Source organism: Eumetopias jubatus, unplaced genomic scaffold (assembly GCF_037043125.1).
Source record: "Eumetopias jubatus isolate StellerSeaLion01/CBP00866 unplaced genomic scaffold, mEumJub1_p1.0 scaffold_7, whole genome shotgun sequence".
In the NCBI taxonomy this organism is placed as follows: domain Eukaryota; kingdom Metazoa; phylum Chordata; class Mammalia; order Carnivora; family Otariidae; genus Eumetopias; species Eumetopias jubatus.
In genome coordinates, this window is record NW_028274813.1 from 107,216 (window position 1) to 126,473 (window position 19,258).

A 19,258-nucleotide genomic window follows, 5' to 3' on the forward strand; every position below is an offset into this window, starting at 1 on the left:
ACCACTAAGGAAATTGAAGCAGTCATCAAAAATCTCCCAAGAAACAAAAGCCCAGGGCCAGATGGCTTCCCAGGGGAATTCTATCAGACATTTAAAGAAGAATTAATACCTATTCTCCTGAAACTGTTCCAAAAAATAGAAATGGAAGGAAAACTTCCAAATTCCTTTTATGAGGCCACCATTACCTTGATCCCCAAACCAGACAAAGATCCCATCAAAAAGGAGAATTACAGACCAATATCCTTGATGAACATGGATGCAAAAATTCTCACCAAAATACTAGCCAATAGGATCCAACAGTACATTAAAAGGATTATTCACCAGGACCAAGTGGGATTTATCCCTGGGCTGCAAGGCTGGTTCAACATCCGCAAATCAATCAACGTGATACAATACATTAACAAAAGAAAGAACAAGAATCCTATGATCCTCTCAATAGATGCACAAAAAGCATTTGACAAAGTACAGCATCCTTTCTTGATCAAAACTCTTCAGAGTATAGGGATAGAGGGTACATACCTCAATATCATAAAAGCCATCTACGAAAAACCTACCGCGAATATCATTCTCAATGGGGAAAGGCTGAGAGCTTTTCCCCTAAGGTCAGGAACGCGGCAGGGATGTCCACTCTCACCACTGCTATTCAACATAGTATTCGAAGTCCTAGCCACAGCAATCAGACATCAAAAAGAAATCAAAGGCATCCAAATCGGCAAAGAAGAAGTCAAACTCTCACTCTTTGCAGATGATATGATACTGTATGTGGAAAACCCAAAAGACTCCACCCCAAAACTGCTAGAACTCATACAGGAATTCAGTCAAGTAGCAGGCTATAAAATCGATGCACAGAAATCAGTGCCATTCCTATACACCAACAACAAGACAGAAGAGAGACAAATCAAGGAGTCGATCCCATTCACAAATGCACCCAAAACCATAAGATACCTAGGAATAAATTTAACCAAAGAGGCAAAGGATCTGTACTCAGAAAACTATAAAATACTCAGGAAAGAAATTGAAGAAGACACAAAGAAATGGAAAAACGTTCCATGCTCATGCATTGGGAGAACCAACATTGTGAAGATGTCAATGCTACCTAGAGCAATCTACACATTCAATGCAATCCCCATCAAAATACCATCCACTTTTTTCAAAGAAATGGAACAAATAATCCTAAAATTTGTATGGAACCAGAAGAGACCCCGAATAGCCAGAGGAATATTGAAAAAGAAAAGAAAAGCCGGCGGCATCACAATTCCTGACTTCTAGCTCTATTACAAAGCTGTCATCATCAAGACAGTATGGTACTGGCACAAAAACAGACACATAGATCAATGGAACAGAATCGAGAGCCCAGAAATGGAGCCTCAACTCTATGGTCAACTTATCTTTGACAAAGCAGGAAAGAATGTCCAATGGAAAAAAGACAGTCTCTTCAACAAATGGTGTTGGGAAAATTGGACAGCCACATGCAGAAGAATGAAACTGGACCATTTCCTTACACCACACACAAAAATAGACTCCAAATGATTGAAAGACCTAAACATGAGACAGGAGTCCATCAAAATCCTAAAGGAGAACACAGGTAGCAACCTCTTCGACCTCAGCCGCAGCAACTTCTTCCTAGAAACATCGCCAAAGGCACGGGAAGCCAGGGCAAAAATGAACTATTGGGATTTCATCAAGATAAAAAGCTTTTGCACAGCAAAACAAACAGTCCACAAAACCAAAAGACAACCGACAGAATGGGAGAAAATATTTGCAAATGACATATCAGATAAAGGGCTAGTATCCAAAATCTATAAAGAACTTATCAAACTCAACATGCAAAGAACAAATAATCCAATCAAGAAATGGGCAGAAGACATGAACAGACATTTCTCCAAAGAAGACATCCAAATGGCCAACAGGCACATGAAAAAAGTGCTCAACATCGCTCGACATCAGGGAAATCCAAATCAAAACCTCAATGAGATACCACCTCACACCCGTCAGAATGGCTAAAATTAACAAGTCAGGGAATGACAGATGGTGGCGGGGATGTGGAGAAAGGGGAACTCTCCTACACTGTTTGTGGGAATGCAAGCTGGTGCAACCCCTCTGGAAAACAGTATGGAGGTTCCTCAAACAGTTGAAATTAGAGCTACCATTCGATCCAGCAATTGCACTACTGGGTATTTCCCCCAAAGATACAAATGTAGGGACCCGAAGGGGTACGTGCACCCAATGTTTATGGCAGCAATGTCCACAATAGCCAAACTGTGGAAAGAGCCAAGATGTCCATCGACAGATGAATGGATAAAGAAGAAGTGGTATATATACACAATGGAATATTATGCAGCCATCAAAAGGAATGAGATCTTGCCATTTGCAACGACGTGGATGGAACTGGAGGGTGTTATGCTGAGTGAAATAAGTCAATCAGAGAAAGACATGTATCATATGACCTCACTGAGATGAGGAATTCTTAATCTCAGGAACAAACTGAGGGTTGCTGGAGTGGTCGGGGGTGGGAGGGATGGGGTGGCTGGGTGATAGACATTGGGGAGGGTATGTGCTACGGTGAGCGCTGTGAATTGTGTAAGACTGTTGAATCACAGATCTGTACTTCTGAAACAAATAACGCAACATATTTTAAGAAAAAAGAAAAAGAAGAAGATAGCAGGAGGGGAAGAATGAAGGGGAGTAAGTCAGAGGGGGAGACAAACCAGGAGAGATGATGGACTCTGAAAAACAAACTGAGGTTTCTAGAGGGGAGGAGGGTAGGGGGACGGGTTAGCCTGGTGATGGGTATTAAAGAGGGCACATTCTGCATGGAGCACTGGGTGTTATGAACAAACAATGAATCATGGAACACTACACCAAAACAAATGATGTAATATATGGTGATTAACATAACAATAAAAAATTTAAAAAAAAATGCAGAAAAAACATTTGACAAAATACAGCATCCTTTCCTGTTTAAACCTCTTCAGAGTATAGGGATAGAGGGAACATTCCTCAAGTTCATAAAATCCATCTATGAAAAATCCACAGCAAATATTATCCTCAATGGGGAAAGCTGAGAGCCTTTCCCTTAAGATCAGGAACATGAGAAGGATGCCCACTCTCACCACTATTGTTCAACATAGTACTGGAAGTCATAGCAACTGCAATCAGACAACAAAAAGGAATAAAAAGTATTCATATTGCCAAAGAAGAAGTCAAACTCTCTCTTTTCGCAGATGACATGATATTTATGTGGAAAACCCAAAAGACTCCACCCCCAAATTACTAGAACACATACAGCAATTCAGTAATTTGGCAGGATACAAAATCAATGCACAGAAATCAGTTGCTTTCTTATACACTAACAATGCAACTGTATAAAGAAAAGTTAGAGAAATGATTCCATTTACAATAGCACCAAAAACCATATGATACCTTGGAATAAACATAACCAAAGAGGTAAAGGATCTCTAATCTAGGAACTACAGAACACTCATGAAAGAAATTAAGACACAAAAAGATGGAAAAACATTCCATGTTCATGGATCAGAAGAATAAACATTGTTAAAATGTCTATGCTACCCAGAACAATCTATACCTTCAATGCCATCCTGAACAAAATTCCAATGACATTTTTCAAAATGCTGGAACAAACAATCCTAAAATTTGTGTGTAATTAGAAAAGACCCCGAATCGCCATGGAAATGTTGAAAAAGAAAAACAAAGCTGGGGGCATCACGTTGCCCGATTTCAAGCTATAGTATAAAACAGGGATCATCAAGACAGCATGGTACTGTCTTGGTATCATCCCCATGCTATGAAACCCCTCTACTGACTGCTCAGGGTACACTCTGTAGGAGGGGGTCTATGAAATTCTAAGAGCTGGTCACAAAAGGTAACGTTTGGGGAAAAGTCAACGAGAAGACATGACCACTGGTTCCCCAAGAACTAAACCCAGGCAATAGGGGCTCCACATTCTCTTTCCTGCCCTTGGAATGTGTTTTCTCCTCGTTTGAATGCTCCCAGAAGCTGCTCTAAGGTTACAGCCATGAGATAGTGTTGTGGTGCTGAGACTATCTGAATAGTATGTATGACTAAATCCAGTTTAGGCTTCCAAATAAAAACTATCAAGATTTGGTAGGTGGGTGCAGAAAACTACTCACCATGTGGGTGCCAAGACAAGGTTTATAAGTAAGTTCCCTTGCTCATTAAAACTCACCTACCAACCGGAGGAATCTGCCTCTGTCTTTGGTATCTCCCTGCCCTCTGAATAGAGGGGCCAGGTTCAGGCTATACCAGGGATGCTCCCGAGAAGCTTATAAAGCAACAGACACTCAGATGTCCAACAGGTATATAAAAAAATGCTCAGCATCACTAATCATCAGGGAAATAAAAATAAAAATCACAATGAGATACCACCATGCACCTGTCACGATGGTTGGTATCAGAAAGACAAGAGCTTGGGGGTGCCTGGGTGGCTCAGTCATTAAGCGTCTGTCTTAAGCTCAGGTCATGATCTCAGGGCCCTGGGATCAAGCCCTGCATCGGGTTCCCTGCTTGGCTGGAAGCCTGCTCCTCCCTCTCCAACTTCCCCTGCTTGTTTTCCCTCTCTGGCTCTATCTCTCTCTCTCTGTCAAATAAATAAAAATCTTTAAAAAAAAAAAGAAAGAAAAGAGCTGATAAATGCTCGTCAAAATGTGGATCAAAGGAATACTCATGGACTGTTGAGAATGTATACTCTTTCTTATTGTTATGTTAATCACCATACATTACATCATTAGTTTTTGATGTAGTGCTCCATGATTCATTGTTTGTGCATAACACCCAGTGCTCCAAGCAGAACGTGCCCTCTTTAATACCCATCACCAGGCTAACCCATCCCCCCAACCCCCTCCCCTCTAGAAACCTCAGTTTGTTTTTCGGAGTCCATCGTCTCTCATGGTTTGTCTCCCCCTCTGAATTACTCCCCTTCATTCTTCCCCTCCTGATATCTTCTTCTTTTTATTTTTCTTAACATATATTGCATTATTTGTTTCAGAAGTACAGATCTGTGATTCAACAGTCTTGCACAATTCACAGCACTCACCATAGCACAAACCCTCCCCAATGTCTATCACCCAGGCACCCCATCCATCCCACCCCCCACCACTCCATCAACCCTCAGTTTGTTTCCTGAGGTTAAAAATTCCTCATATCAGTGAGGTCATATGATACATGTCTTTCTTTGATTGACTTATTTCACTCAGCATAACACCCTCCAGTTCCATCCACGTCGTTGCAAATGGCAAGATCTCATTCCTTTTGATGGCTGCATAATAGTCCATTGTGTATATATACCACCTCTTCTTTATCCATTCATCTGTCGATGGACATGTTGGCTCTTTCCACAGTTTGGCTATTGTGGACATTCCTGCTATAAACACCAGGGTGCAAGTACCCCTTCAGATCCCTACATTTGTATCTTTGGGGTAAATACCCAGTAGTGCAATTGCTGGATCGTATGGTATCTCTATTTTCAACTGTTTGAGGAACCTCCATACTGTTTTCCAGAGTGGTTTCACCAGCTTGCATTCCCACCAACAGTGTAGGAAGGTTCCCCTTTCTCCTCATCCCCGTCAACATCTGTCGTTTCCTGACTTGTTAATTCTAGCCATTCTGACGGGTGTGAGGTGGTATCTCATTGAGGTTTTGATTTGGATTTCCCTGATGCCAAACGATGTTGAGCACTTTTTCATGTGCCTGTTGGCCGTTTGGATGTCTTCTTTGGAGAAATGTCTGTTCATGTCTTCTGCCCATTTCTTGATTGGATTATTTGTTCTTTGGGTGTTGAGATTAATAAGTTCTTTATAGATTTTGGATACTAGCCCTTTATCTGATATGTCATTTGCAAATATTTTCTCCCATTCTGTCGGTTGTCTTTTGGTTTTGTGGAATGTTGGTTTTGCTGTGCAAAAGCTTTTTATCTTGATAAAATCCCAATAGTTCATTTTTGCCCTTGCTTCCCTTGCCTTTGGCGATGTTTCTAGGAAGAAGTTGCTGCGGCTGAGGTCGAAGAGGTTGCTACCTGTGTTCTCCTTTAGGATTTTGACGGACTCCTGTCTCACATTTAGGTCTTTCAACATTTGGAGTCTATTTTTGTGTGTGGTGTAAGGAAATGGTCCAGTTCCATTCTTCTGCATGTGGCTGTCCAATTTTCCCAACACCATTGTTGAAGAAACTGTCTTTATTCCATTGGACATTCTTTCCAACTTTGTCAAAGATTAGTTGACCATAGAGTTGAGGGTCCATTTCTGGGCTCTCGATTCTGTTCCATTGATCTATGTGTCTGTTTTTGTGCCAGTACCATACTGTCTTGATGCTGACAGCATTGTAAGAGAGCTGGAAGTCCAGAATTGTGATGCCGCCAGCTTTTCTTTTCTTTTTCAAGATTCCTCTGGCTATTCGAGGTCTCTTCTGGTTCCATACAAATTTTAAGATTATTTGTTCCATTTCTTTGAAAAAAGGGGATGGTATTTTGATGGGGATTGCATTAAATGTGAAGATTGCTCTAGGTAGTACTGACATCTTCACAATGTTTGTTCTTCCAATCCATGAGCATGGAACATTTTCCCATTTCTTTGTGTCTTCTTCAATTTCTTTCCTGAGTATTTTATAGTTTTCTGAGTACAGATCCTTTGCCTCTTTGGTTAAATTTATTCCTAGGTATCTTATGGTTTTGGGTGCAATTGTAAATGGGATCGACTCCTTGATTTGTCTCTCTTCTGTCTTGTTGTTGGTGTATAGGAATGCCACTGATTTCTGTGCATTGATTTTATAGCCTGCTACTTGACTGAATTCCTGTATGAGTTCTAGCAGTTTTGGGGTGGAGTCTTTTGGGTTTTCCACATAAAGTATCATATCACCTGCAAAGAGTGAGAGTTTGACTTCTTCTTTGCTGATTTGGATGCCTTTGGTTTCTTTTTGTGGTCTGATTGCTGTGGCTAGGACATCTAATACTATGTTGAATAGCAGCGGTGAGAGTGGGCATCCCTGCCACGTTCCTGACCTTAGGGGAAAGCTCTCAGCTTTTCCCCATTGAGAATGATATTCGCGGTAGGTTTTTCATAGATGGCTTTTATGATATTGAGGTATGTACCCTCTGTCCCTATACTCTGAAGAGTTTTGATCAGGAAAGGGTGCTGTACTTTGTCAAATGCTTTTTCTGCATCTGTTGAGAGGATCATATGACTCTTGTTCTTTCTTTTGTTAATGTATTGTATCACGTTGATTGATTTGCGGATGTTGAACCAGCCTTGCAGCCCAGGGATAAATTCCACTTGATCATGGTGAATAAACCTTTTAATGTACTGTTGGATCCTATTGGCTAGTATTTTGGTGAGAATTTTTGCATCCATGTTCATCAAGGATATTGGTCTGTAATTCTCCTTTTTGATGGGATCTTTGTCTGGTTTGGGGATCAAGGTAATGGTGGCCTCATGAAATGAGTTTGGAAGTTTCCCTTCCATTTCTATTTTTTGGAACAGTTTCAGGAGAATAGGTATTAATTCTTCTTGAAATGTCTGATAGAATTCCCCTGGGAAGCCATCTGGCCCTGGGCTTTTGTTTCTTGGGAGATTTTTGATGACTGCTTCAATTTCCTTAGTGGTTATAGGTCTGTTCAGGTTTTCTATTTCTTCCTGGTTCAGTTTTGGTAGTTGATACATCTCTAGGAATGCACCCATTTCTTCCAGGTTATCTAATTTGCTGGCATAGAGTTGCTCATAATATGTTCTTATAATTGTTTGTATTTCTTTGGTGTTGGTTGTGATGTCTCCTCTTTCATTCATGATTTTGTTGATTTAGGTCATTTCTCTCTCTCTCTTTTTTTTTTTTTTTTTTTTTGATAAGTCTGGCCAGGGGTTTATCGATCTTCTTAATTCTTTCAAAGAACATGCTCCTAGTTTTGTTGATCTGTTCTACTGTTCTTTTGGTTTCTAGTTCATTGATTTCTGCTCTGATCTTTATGATTTCTCTTCTCCTGCTGGGTTTAGGCTTTATTTGCTCTTCTTTCTCTAGCTCCTTAGGTGTAGGGTTAGGTTGTGTATTTGAGACCTTTCTTGTTTCTTGAGAATGGCTTGTATTGCTGTATACTTTCCTCTCAGGACTGCCTTTGCTCTATCCCAAAGATTTTGAACAGTTGTGTTTTCATTTTCATTGGTTTCCATGAATTTTTTTAATTCTTTAATTTCCTGGTGGACCCATTCATTCTTTAGTAGGATGCTCTTTAGCCTCCATGTATTTGAGTTCTTTCTGACTTTCCTCTTGTGATTGAGTTCTAGTTTCAAAGCATTGTGGTCTGAAAATATGCAGGGAATGAGCCCAATCTTTTGGTACCGGTTGAGACCTGATTTGTGACCTAGGAATGATCAGTTCTGAAGAATGTTCCATGGGCACTAGAGAAGAATGTGTATTCCGTTGCTTTGGGATGGAATGTTCTGAATATATCTGTGAAGTCCATTTGGTCCAGTGTGTCATTTAAAGTCTTTATTTCCTTGTTGATCTTTTGCTTAGATGAGGTGTTCATTTCACTCAGGGGGGGTGTTAAAGTCCTCCTCTATTATTGTATTATTCTCCATGTGTTTCTTTGCTTTTGTTATTAATTGCCTTATATAATTGGCTGCTCCCATGTTAGGGGCATAGATATTTACAACCGTTAGATCTTCTTCTTGGATAGACCGTTTAAGTAAGATATAGTGTCCTTCTTCATCTCTTATTATAGTCTTTGTTTTAAAATCTAATTTGTCTGATATAAGAATTGCCACCCCAGCTTTCTTTTGGTGTCCATTAGCATGGTAAATGGTTTTCCACCCCCTCACTTTCAATGTGGGGGTGTCTTTGGGTCTAAAATGAGTCTCTTGCAGACAGCATATGGATGGGTCTTGTTTTTTAATCCATTCTGATAGCCTGCGTCTTTTGATTGGGGCATTTAGCCCATTTACATTCAGGGTAACTATTGAAAGATATGAATTTAGTGCCATTGTATTGTCTCTAACGTGACCTGACTATATATTGTCTGTGTTCCTTTCTGATCTATGCTGCTTTTAGGCTATCTCTTTGCTTAGAGGACCCCTTTCAAATATTTCTTTTAGGGCTGGTTTTGTGTTTGCAAATTCCTTTAGTTTTTGTTTGTCCTGGAAGATTTTTACCTCTCCTTCTATTTTCAATGACAGCCTAGCTGGATATAGTATTCTTGGCTGCATATTTTTCTCGTTTAGTGCCCTGAAGATATCATGTCAGTCCTTTCTGGCCTGCCAGGTCTCTGTGGATAGGTTTGTTGCCAATCTAATGTTTCTACTTTTGTAGGTTACATATCTCTTCTCCCGAGCTGCTTTCAGGATTTTCTCTTTGTCTCTGAGACTCATAAGTTTTACTATTAGATGTCAGGGTGTTGACCTATTTTTATTGATTTTGAGAGGGGTTCTCTGTGCCTCCTGGATTTTGATGCCTGTTTCCTTCCCCACATTAGGGAAGTTCTCTGCAATTATTTGCTCCAATATACCTTCTTCCCCTCTCTCTCTTTCTTCTTCTTCTGGGATCCCAATTATTCTAATGTTGTTTTGTCTTATCGTATTGCTTATCTCTTGAATTCTGCCCTCGTGATCCTGTAGTTGTTTATCTCTCTTTTTCTCAGCCTCTTTATTTTCCATCATTTGGTCTTCTATATTGCTGATTCTCTTCTGCCTCATTTATCCTAGCAGTTAGTGCCCCCATTTTTTTTTAATTGAAAGCTCTTTGGAATTCCTTTTAATGTTTTATGAAAAGAGAATGAAAGGCAAAATTTTCTTCACACATGACCACTTGGATATAGTATTTGTGTTTATTTTTGAACCCTCGCTGGCTATTATCTGTGCCCCTTCCCACATGCCTTACCTGTGCAGAACAAAATATCATAGTGTTAACCATATATCCCCAAATCTACACCTACTGTTTGGGTGGCTCTCATTGGAAATGGAGCTCTAGGCGTCTCTTTTTTTTTTTTTTGTAATTTAATTTTTTATTGTTATGTTAATCACCATATATTACATCATTTGTTTTGGTGTAGTGTTCCATGATTCATTGTTTGTGCATAACACCCAGTGCTCCATGCAGAATGTGCCCTCTTTAATACCCATCACCAGGCTAACCCATCCCCCTACCCTCCTCCCCTCTAGAAACCTCAGTTTGTTTTTCAGAGTCCATCATCTCTCCTGGTTCGTCTCCCCCTCTGACTTACTCCCCTTCATTCTTCCTCTCCTGCTATCTTCTTCTTTTTCTTTTTTTTTTCTTAAAGTATGTTGCGTTACTTGTTTCAGAAGTACAGATCTGTGATTCAACAGTCTTACACAATTCACAGCGCTCACCGTAGCACATATCTTCCCCAATGTCTATCACCCAGCCACCCCATCCTTCCCACCCCCGACCACTCCAGCAACCCTCAGTTTGATTCCTGAGATTAAGAAATCCTCATGTCAGTGAGGTGATATGATACATGTCTTTCTCTGATTGACTTATTTCACTCAGCATAACACCCTCCAGTTCCATCCATGTCGTTGCAAATGGCAAGATCTCATTCCTTTTGATGGCTGCATAATATTCCATTGTGTATATATACCACATCTTCTTTATCCATTCATCTGTCGATGGACATCTTGGCTCTTTCCACAGTTTGGCTATTGTGGACATTGCTGCTATAAACACTGGGGTAGTGCCCCCATTTTTGATTGCACCTCATTAATAGTCTTTTTGATTTTGACTTGGTTAGATTTTAGTTCTTTTATTTCTCCAGAAAGGGTTTCTCTAATAACTTCCATGCTTTTTTCAAGCCCAGCTAGTATCTTTAAAGTCATGATTCTGAACTCTAGGTCCGACATCATACTAATGTCAGTATTGAGTAGGTCCCTGGCAGACAGTACTACCTGTTGTTCTTTTTGCTGAGGTGATTTTTTCGTCTTGTCATTTTGTCCAGAGGAGAATAGATGAATGAGAGAACAAAATGCTAACAGGTTAACAACATCCCCAGCAAATATCCTCTATACAAATAAGAGAAGACCTGAAACCAGGGGAAAAGAAAGGGAAAGAAAGAGAAAAAAAAGAAAAAGATAAAAAGAAACAAAAACAGAACAAAACAAAACAAAAAAAACCAGAATATGATCAAATATGATCAGGCTAGTGCATAGATCAGTGCCACACACTAGATTTTGGGTGTATTTTGGTCTGTTAGAAGAAAGTGCCTCCTCAAATTTTAAAGGAAGAAAGACATATATGTACAAAATAAGCGTTGATACAATGAAGGGATGGAAGATGACTGTAAAGATGAAAATTATAAAAGGTTTTATAAACGGAATTGATAAGATAAGAAGTTTTTGAAAGAAGAAAAAAGAAGATTTAAAAAATAAAAGGGAGAGAATGTGATCAGGCAGGAGACTAGAATAAAGCCATACACTAGTGATTTAGGGTATATTTTTATCTGTTAAAAGAAACTGTATGTCAAAATTTTAAAGAGAGAAGAACATATATATATGCCAAAAATAATGGTAACTACTATGAAGGAATAAAATATGACTCTAAAAATGAAAAATAAAAAATGTTTTTTTAAAAAAGGGATTGATAAGATGTTGGTTGAAAAAGGGAAAAAGAAAAATTTAAAAAAAGTTAAAAAAATTAACTTTGAAAAACTAATGAATCATGGTAAAAAAGCCATGAATTCTATGTGCAGTATTCCCCTAGCGCTGGGGTTCTCCCTTTCTCCTTGATCGGTAAACTTGGTCTTGGCTTGCTGGCTGTTTGTGCTGATCTTCTGGGGGAGGGGCCTGTTGCTGTGGTTCCCAAATGTCTTTGCCGGAGGCGGAATTGCCCCACCCTTGTCATTCCGGGCTAAGCAAGCTGCTCAGGTTTGCTCTCAGGAGCTTTTGTTCCCTGCAAGCTCTCGGTACAGCTTTGGAGGACCAGAGTGAAAATGGTGCCCTCCCACTCTCTGCCCGGAGGAGCTGAGAACTCGGGGCCCCGCTCCTCAGTGCGGCCCCAGAGAAAAGCAGTCAATCACTCCCATCTCCCCGGTCTCCGGCCACACTCTGTGCTCACCCGGCCTGTGACCGAGCATTTCTATCTCTGGCACCCGACCCCGTGTGGAGTCTCCAAACCCAGCAGATCCCTGTGGTGCACTCCTTCGCCGCTCCTCCTGGGGGAGGGAGGGGAGTCTCCCCAGCTCTGCTCCTTGTTGGGTCCCTGCTGGAGGCGCAGTGTCCCAGCTGGGCCGCGGATCACAGTTTATGGCCACCCTGAGCTGCGAGCCCGCGCCTCGGCTCCGTCTCTGCAGCCGGCTTCCCTGCTCTGATACCTGGGAGCTCTGCCGCACTCAGGCAACCCCGGTCTTTCTGTGACCCCGAGGGTCCTGTGTCCACATTGTCCCGTGAGGTTTCCACCTCCTGCTTAGCCACTGGAGTGACGTCCCTCAGCGGAACCGACTTCCAAAAGTTCCAATTTTGTGCTCCGCGGCTCTGGCACTTGCCAGAAGCGTCCAACGGAGGCCCCCTCCCCCGCCGTCTATCCTCCCGAATATCGCCTCGGATTCACTTCTCCGCACGTCCTACCTTCCAGTTAAGTTGTCGCTTCTCTGTTCAGAGAGTTGTTTCTACTCTCTTCTTCGATCTCCTGTTGAGTTCATAGGTGTTCAGAATGGTTTGATCCCTATTCAGCTGAATTCCTGAGACCAGACAAAATCCAGGTCTCCTACTCCTCCGCCATCTTGCTCCGCCCCCTGGACTGTTGAGAATGTAAATTGGGGCAACCACTGTGGAAAACAGTATGGAGGATGCTCAAGAAATTCAAAATACAACTATTATATAATCCAGCAATTCAACTGCTGGGAATATATTGAAAGGAAATGAAAACAGGATATCAAAGAAGTATCTGTTACCGCATATTCACTGCAACATTACTCAAAATAGCTGAGACATGGCAACAACCTGTCTGTCAACAGATGCATGAGTAAAGATGTGGTATATATATAACTTTATCTTGAGAAATAGGGGAATCAAGCCCTTTGAAACACCGCAGATGGATCTTGAGGGCATTATGCTAAGTGAAATAAGTCAGAAGAAGAAAATTACTGTGTGTTATCACTTATATGTGGAATAAAAAAACAAACCCTTGAACTTGTAAAAACAAGAGTGGAAAGGTGTTTTCCAAGAGTTGGAGGTGGGAAGATTGGGGAAAATGTTATGTAAGGATGCAAAACTTGCAACTAGTAGATGATTCCTGGAGATCTAATGCACAGCATAGTAATTATAGTCAATAATACTGTACTGTAATCTTGAAGATCTCTATGAGACTAGGTCTTACTTATCACTGCAAAAAGAAATGATAATTATGTGATGGAAGTGTTATATGATCACAGGGGTGGTGATCACACTGCAATATATAAATGCAAGAGATCAACACCCTGTATATCTTAAATTTATGCCTACTGCATGCAATGACATCTGAAAAAAATAATATCTTTAAAAGAATGTCTTTAGGAAAGAGATAACAAAACAAATTTTAGCCTAGCTTTCTGTAGTCTGGGGTCAGATTAGGTCAGCTTTGTACTTTATGACCTTCTGAGAAGAAACGTCTCAGGTGACAGCCTGAGCCTCTGGAAGGCTGTGCCCTGTGCATAAGAGAAAACCATTAACAGAGCTACCCGCACACATCAGTTCCTGAAAGAGCATTGTGACTTGCCTATACTCTGCCTCTGGGGGAAGGGGGGTCTGTGGGGCCCTTCCTCCCTGGAGGAAAGTCATATGACCCAGAAGCTTCACAATTTCTCATACAGCATCTCTGGACTGCCACCATAAGCCATTGGCTATGCCAGGAGACATGATGGAATGATCAAAAATCAGAAAAAGAAAAACATAGAAAACAGACATTCTTATATGATGAAGACTGTCACCAAACAGTGCTTTTGAAGGGCAGATGAGCCCTAAGAAGAAAGGAGGGGACCTTGACAGAGAGACCTTCCTTCATGGGGATGGCACAAGAGGAGGATGGCACAAAAGGAGGTTTGCCACTAACCATCAACATTCCAAGGATAGGGCAGTGAGTGGGTATCTGATTTCCCACTTACCTTTGCCAGTGGTATTCACCACTAAAATAATGGAATTATCTAGCACAAAAATGGACCAGAGGATCTTAAATGTAGATGGAATGTAGGAAATTGGAAGGAAGCTTTCAAAGATAGGACATCAAAATATATTTGGTGATGACAGGATAAGGTTCAAACAATGTATACAAAACAGCACAAACTGTATGTATTCTGGAAAACACTGGGAACAAATATCACCATGGGCTAAACATGGTTTTCTGTGGATGCTGGGAGAGGTGCAAGTCCAAAGTTTCTGGGACTTTTTGTATTTCAAATACTCTCTAATGTACCCGTATTGCATGAGGGGGAAAAACAGTATAATTATAGATGTTAATTTAAAATAAAATTTTGTTATTCACTTATACATTTTATTATTAATTATACACTTCAATCTAGAATAATAGTGCATTGAAAATTATTTAAATACATGTAGACTTCCTTTCCACCCCAGAGTATTGCTCTGAAGAATGGCATTTGTTATTAACCATGATTCACCTACAGTCACTGCTCAGTTCCCTGAAATGCAGACTAAGAGCAAAGGGAGGGATGAACATTCCAAGGGCTCCCTCTGGATGCCGGAGTCATCATGGGCACTTCTGCCTACCTTTCTGATTGATTTCATGGGATGCAACATTGAGGATCTACAATGCAATGTCCCCTATATTCAGGAGCTTGCTCTCCAGGGTAGCATAGCTTGCACTAGGTGAGATCTCACCCCAGTTACCCTCCCCTACTGCCCACAGCCACCCTAGTTTGGGACAGGCAGCATGGGTGGGGAGTAGCCATCCATCTCCATGAACCCACTTTGGGACTGGAGAAGGAGAGATTACCTAGAGAATGAGAAAAACCTCAGTGTTCACGAGCACTCTTTTGTAGAAACATCATGAATTTGCCCTTACAGGACCCTGTGTCTACTTCCCTTAATTCTGTGCCCAGGGACTGCAGCTGAAGACCCAGATACTTTAGACAGTGTCTCGGACTCAGTTTGGGCCTTACAGGCTGACAAAAATAAGGAGACATGACTACCATGCACTTTTCAAGTTTTATTTCAGAGTGCTGCTCAGTGACATATCACAGACCTGGTTTGAGAGCCCTGTGATGCACGGGACCCCTGTGTCTCCTGCAGATCCCTGGAAACATAGATGTCAGCTTTGCTACCTCTTTACTGTAGTTTCATTCATGCTCCTGTGGATTGCATGTTGCTGTTCAGGGGTCTGGAGGCTGATTTATGGATTGGCTTCACCAACGTTCTCTTCCCTTACTATAACTGTCTTGATAGATTTTACATTGGTGGCAATGCCAAAGAGGAGCGCAGCTATTAAGGCATAAATGCGAGCAAAGACCACTCTCAAATATATCACCGATTCATGACTTTGCCTGACTGACCGCATTCTTCTTGGAGGGGGTCCACTGTCTATACTCCCTCCTTTACCTTGCAATTTGCAGAATGGGGGATCCCAGCCTATGTGGCAATGACAGTTCCTGTTATTGTTGCAAATACCCCTGCGGTTGCATTTCTCAGGGAAACAGTTGTAATTTATTTCACCTATAGTAGCATTGCAGGTAGAATTCTCACAGAACTTTCCAGGAGCACAGGGGGTACCAGGTCTCACATGACCAACATCAGTTGTTCCTGTGGAGCGATGTGTGTCCAATCCCCAACACCAGACACCTGAGATCTTAGACTGATGGAATCCCACATGTTCTTGCAACCGAGGGAGATGAGTGACATTGGCACACTGCAGCCTTCCACACTTGACATCTTGGTCACCACAACGAATAAATAGTCTGGCTACAAACTCTCTTTTACAGTGTCCAAATCGGTGGCCTTTTTTATTAATTTCGTAGCAGACATCTGGCCCCCCCACAGTGTTTGCACCAAAGATTTCTTTGCAGTGCACAGTGCGGTCAGTGCAGTTTCCGTGATAGCAGTAGCCCTCTTCAGTGCACGGGGTTCCATCTTGCATATAGAAATTATTAGGGCACTGAGGGGATCTGCCCGTGCAATACTCTGGAAGGTCACAGATATTTCGGATTGGTCTACAGAGAGTCCCAACTGCAGAGAAGGTGCAGTTTGTACAACATAGCCCTTTGTCACAAAGAAATGTACTTTCAAGTTTGCAGTTGTTACTACAGCAGGGGTTGCTGGCACACTGCTTGATGGAGCCACAGTCACACTGCTCCCTATCCTCTACTATAGAGTTTCCACAACGTACATGTGTCAGACTTGTATTAAAGAATACCACCCTTTCATTGAATAGGCAATGCTTGTTAATATTCAGAATGTTTTGTAAGTGTCCAAAAGAACAGTTACTAAAGGAATCTGTCAACACAGGGTATCTGTACATGATGCAGCTGGACCTCCGCTGGCAACTGCACTCATGATTATCAAAATACAGACCAATGGATCTCCCACAGTATTGGGAAATTATCACAGCTAACAATAAATAATGTCTGCCGAGGTGACCAACCATATGTAGGCATCGAGGAGAGCATAAAGCAAAGGTTGCAGGATCATTTTGATAGTCTTGTGGTCCTTCTTTAACCACAACGAAGGATGAACTAGGGTTTATGATGTTGAACAAGTAGGTAGCGTGAAATCTGTGGTATTCACCAGCTGGCAATCTGTAATCATTCATGTTGACTGGATCTCTTATATCAAATATAAGGACTGCAGTAAGATGGAACTTTATATCAAGACCTTTATATATCGAGTCCATTAAACTAACCATGTCTATCAGAAATTTTGCACACATTGTTACATTATTATATAAACGATACATTGAATTGGAACTTTGAGCAAATCCTTTGATCATGGATTTATGGGAGGAAAAGATCCTATTATTGATCCTGGGGGCTGGATTGGAAATTTCTTCAGAGAATAGGGGCTCCTTAATCTCTTTATGTCCCAATTTATAGGTAGGTCCTGTTGCATTGGTGTCTGCCACTATCTGAGAAACAATGTGTTCAAACCTTCGGGAATTGCTGAGGGGTTTGATTTCATAGGCAAGGTCATCCAACTTCATGATACCTTCAAGACCCCCATAACACGTGTCCACGGTGACCATGGAAAGAGGAATCTCCTCCAGGTAGCCGAGGTAGTAACAATCTGGAGGGATGAACGGGTAGTCCATCTGCAAGGCTCCTTGGTCATCCTGAGTCATCATCAGCAGATGTCTAGACCAAAACAGTTTCTTGCGCCGCATGTGGATAACGTGTCTCTTACCCCCAAAACGAAGGCTGTAGGACAGCCAGCCTGGCATCTGAACACCTTTGCCATGGTGCAACTCCTTCCTGGGAATGACCACCTCAGAGGAGATGTAACGCCATGAGGGACGGCCTTGAGAACCCTGGGCAGGAGCCAGCCTTGCCCAGAGTGCAAGAAACAAGAAGAGCGCCCTCATGGTGACCTGGCCCTTTGCCAGGCTCGTGCCCCTGCTCAAGGACATCTGTCAGTGAGAATGGATAAAGGGAGGATCCTGAGTGAGGGCCAAGTCTAGAGCATCTGACAGAACAGAGGGCTGCCTCAGGCTGCCAGCACCCTACACCTGGGGGCCACCTGTGTGGATTATGTCACAGTCACAGGGTGTGGCAGTGGGTGGGCCTGCACATCAGTTCAGCTGGGGTGGATGTGGGAGAGGTGGGTGGGCCATGTGCATGAGTGCTCACATGGGCCATGGGAAGAGAGTTGGACCCAGAGGCATCCCTGTATTCAACACTTTCAATCCTTCCTCCAGATACTTGAATATGTGATATACAGTTATAACACAATTAAATCCTTTACCTGTTCCATCTCCCATGGTACTGCTGCGTCACTTTCTGTGCATTACCCCTATTCCTCACTGTGGAGACACTGCTTCCTACTTCCTTGGCATGTGGAGGTAGACATTGCAAATTATACCTTAGAGGTGTTGAAAATAATGGTTTGTAATGTTACATGTCCTAGCACATATCTTATTCCAATAATTTGCAAGTCATTTGATCCTTTTGGCTTTTGCTTTGAAGCTTCCTTTGAGCTTACTGAGTAAAACATTCCCCAGTACTCCGTATGATGATTGGTGAGTTACAAGTATGTATGTTATTTTTTTCTCACAACAGCTGGTGAGGAAAAAAATGTACTGCTGAGCACATGTGAGACCCAGGGGTTGTTTCCTCCAATCCTCTATTGTGGCTCGTTCCTAGACTTTAGCAGCATGTGTGGTTCTCTTCTCAAATGAAAACACAGGAGGCTGAGGTTACTTTGGTAGTTGGCATCATTCAGCCTGGGTGTGAAAAAGAAAAGTTACCAACCACTGTACTCCCTTCTTTGATCGTCTGTCCTAAACCTCCTTTAAAATCCCCTGGGTCAAAACAATTCTTGAAAAGATGGTGGAGGAGTACGGGACCCTATTCTGGCTAGTCCAGAATTGAGCTGGGTGTCTACCAGACCACTCTGATCACCCACGAAATCAGCCTGAGATGTAAGAAGATAGATCTGGATCTCTACAAACAGAATATCACAGGAGGTTGGTATCCAGATACAAAGCGGGGAGCCCTGATTCCATGAGAAGATATTGGAGGATAAATGGAAGGGGGAGGGAACCGACAGGATCCTGTACCACCAGTGAGCGACAGCCTCCTGCACTGGGAATGGGGCACAGACCCGCAGACCAGAAGCAGTGGGTAAAGGACTTTAGGGCAGCCCCCTGGATTGAAACCCAGAGCGGCAGGGCTGCACGCATGCAAACTGGTGGCTGGCGGTTATAGAAGCACAAAGAGTAAAGATGTGCCCCGACCTGGAGGTGAGCACTAGGAGCACTGCTGAGGGGTGCACAACCAAGGACTGCAGTTTATAGCAGCACAGACAGAAATGGTAATAGTGTGGCCTGGTGAGCTCACTGAAGAATAGACTGTGATCTCTCTGCTTTGGGGCAGAAGGTGGGAAGTGGTCTCTTCTGCTCTAATTCTTGGAAGAGACACAGAAAGCTGCCAGGGAAAGATGCCAGAGAACAAAAACACCCAAAAACCGGTTTTCACTGAGCCCATCACCCGCCACAGGGAGCAGGGCAACTCTGCCCAAAAGAAGGTTGCTGGGCACCTGGGTGGCTCAGTTGGTTGAGCAACTGCCTTTGGCTCAGGTCATGATCCCAG

The 19,258-nt window shown here is 42.2% G+C and overlaps 1 protein-coding gene across 1 annotated transcript; it reads right to left on the minus strand.

Moving 5' to 3' along the window:
• Positions 1-15,354: 15,354 nt before the first annotated feature.
• LOC114202706 (disintegrin and metalloproteinase domain-containing protein 29-like) lies at positions 15,355-17,532 on the minus strand. The gene has a single exon (XM_028096021.1). The coding sequence runs from the start codon at positions 17,530-17,532 to the stop codon at positions 15,355-15,357; it is 2,178 nt and encodes a 725-aa protein (XP_027951822.1).
• Positions 17,533-19,258: the final 1,726 nt, after the last annotated feature.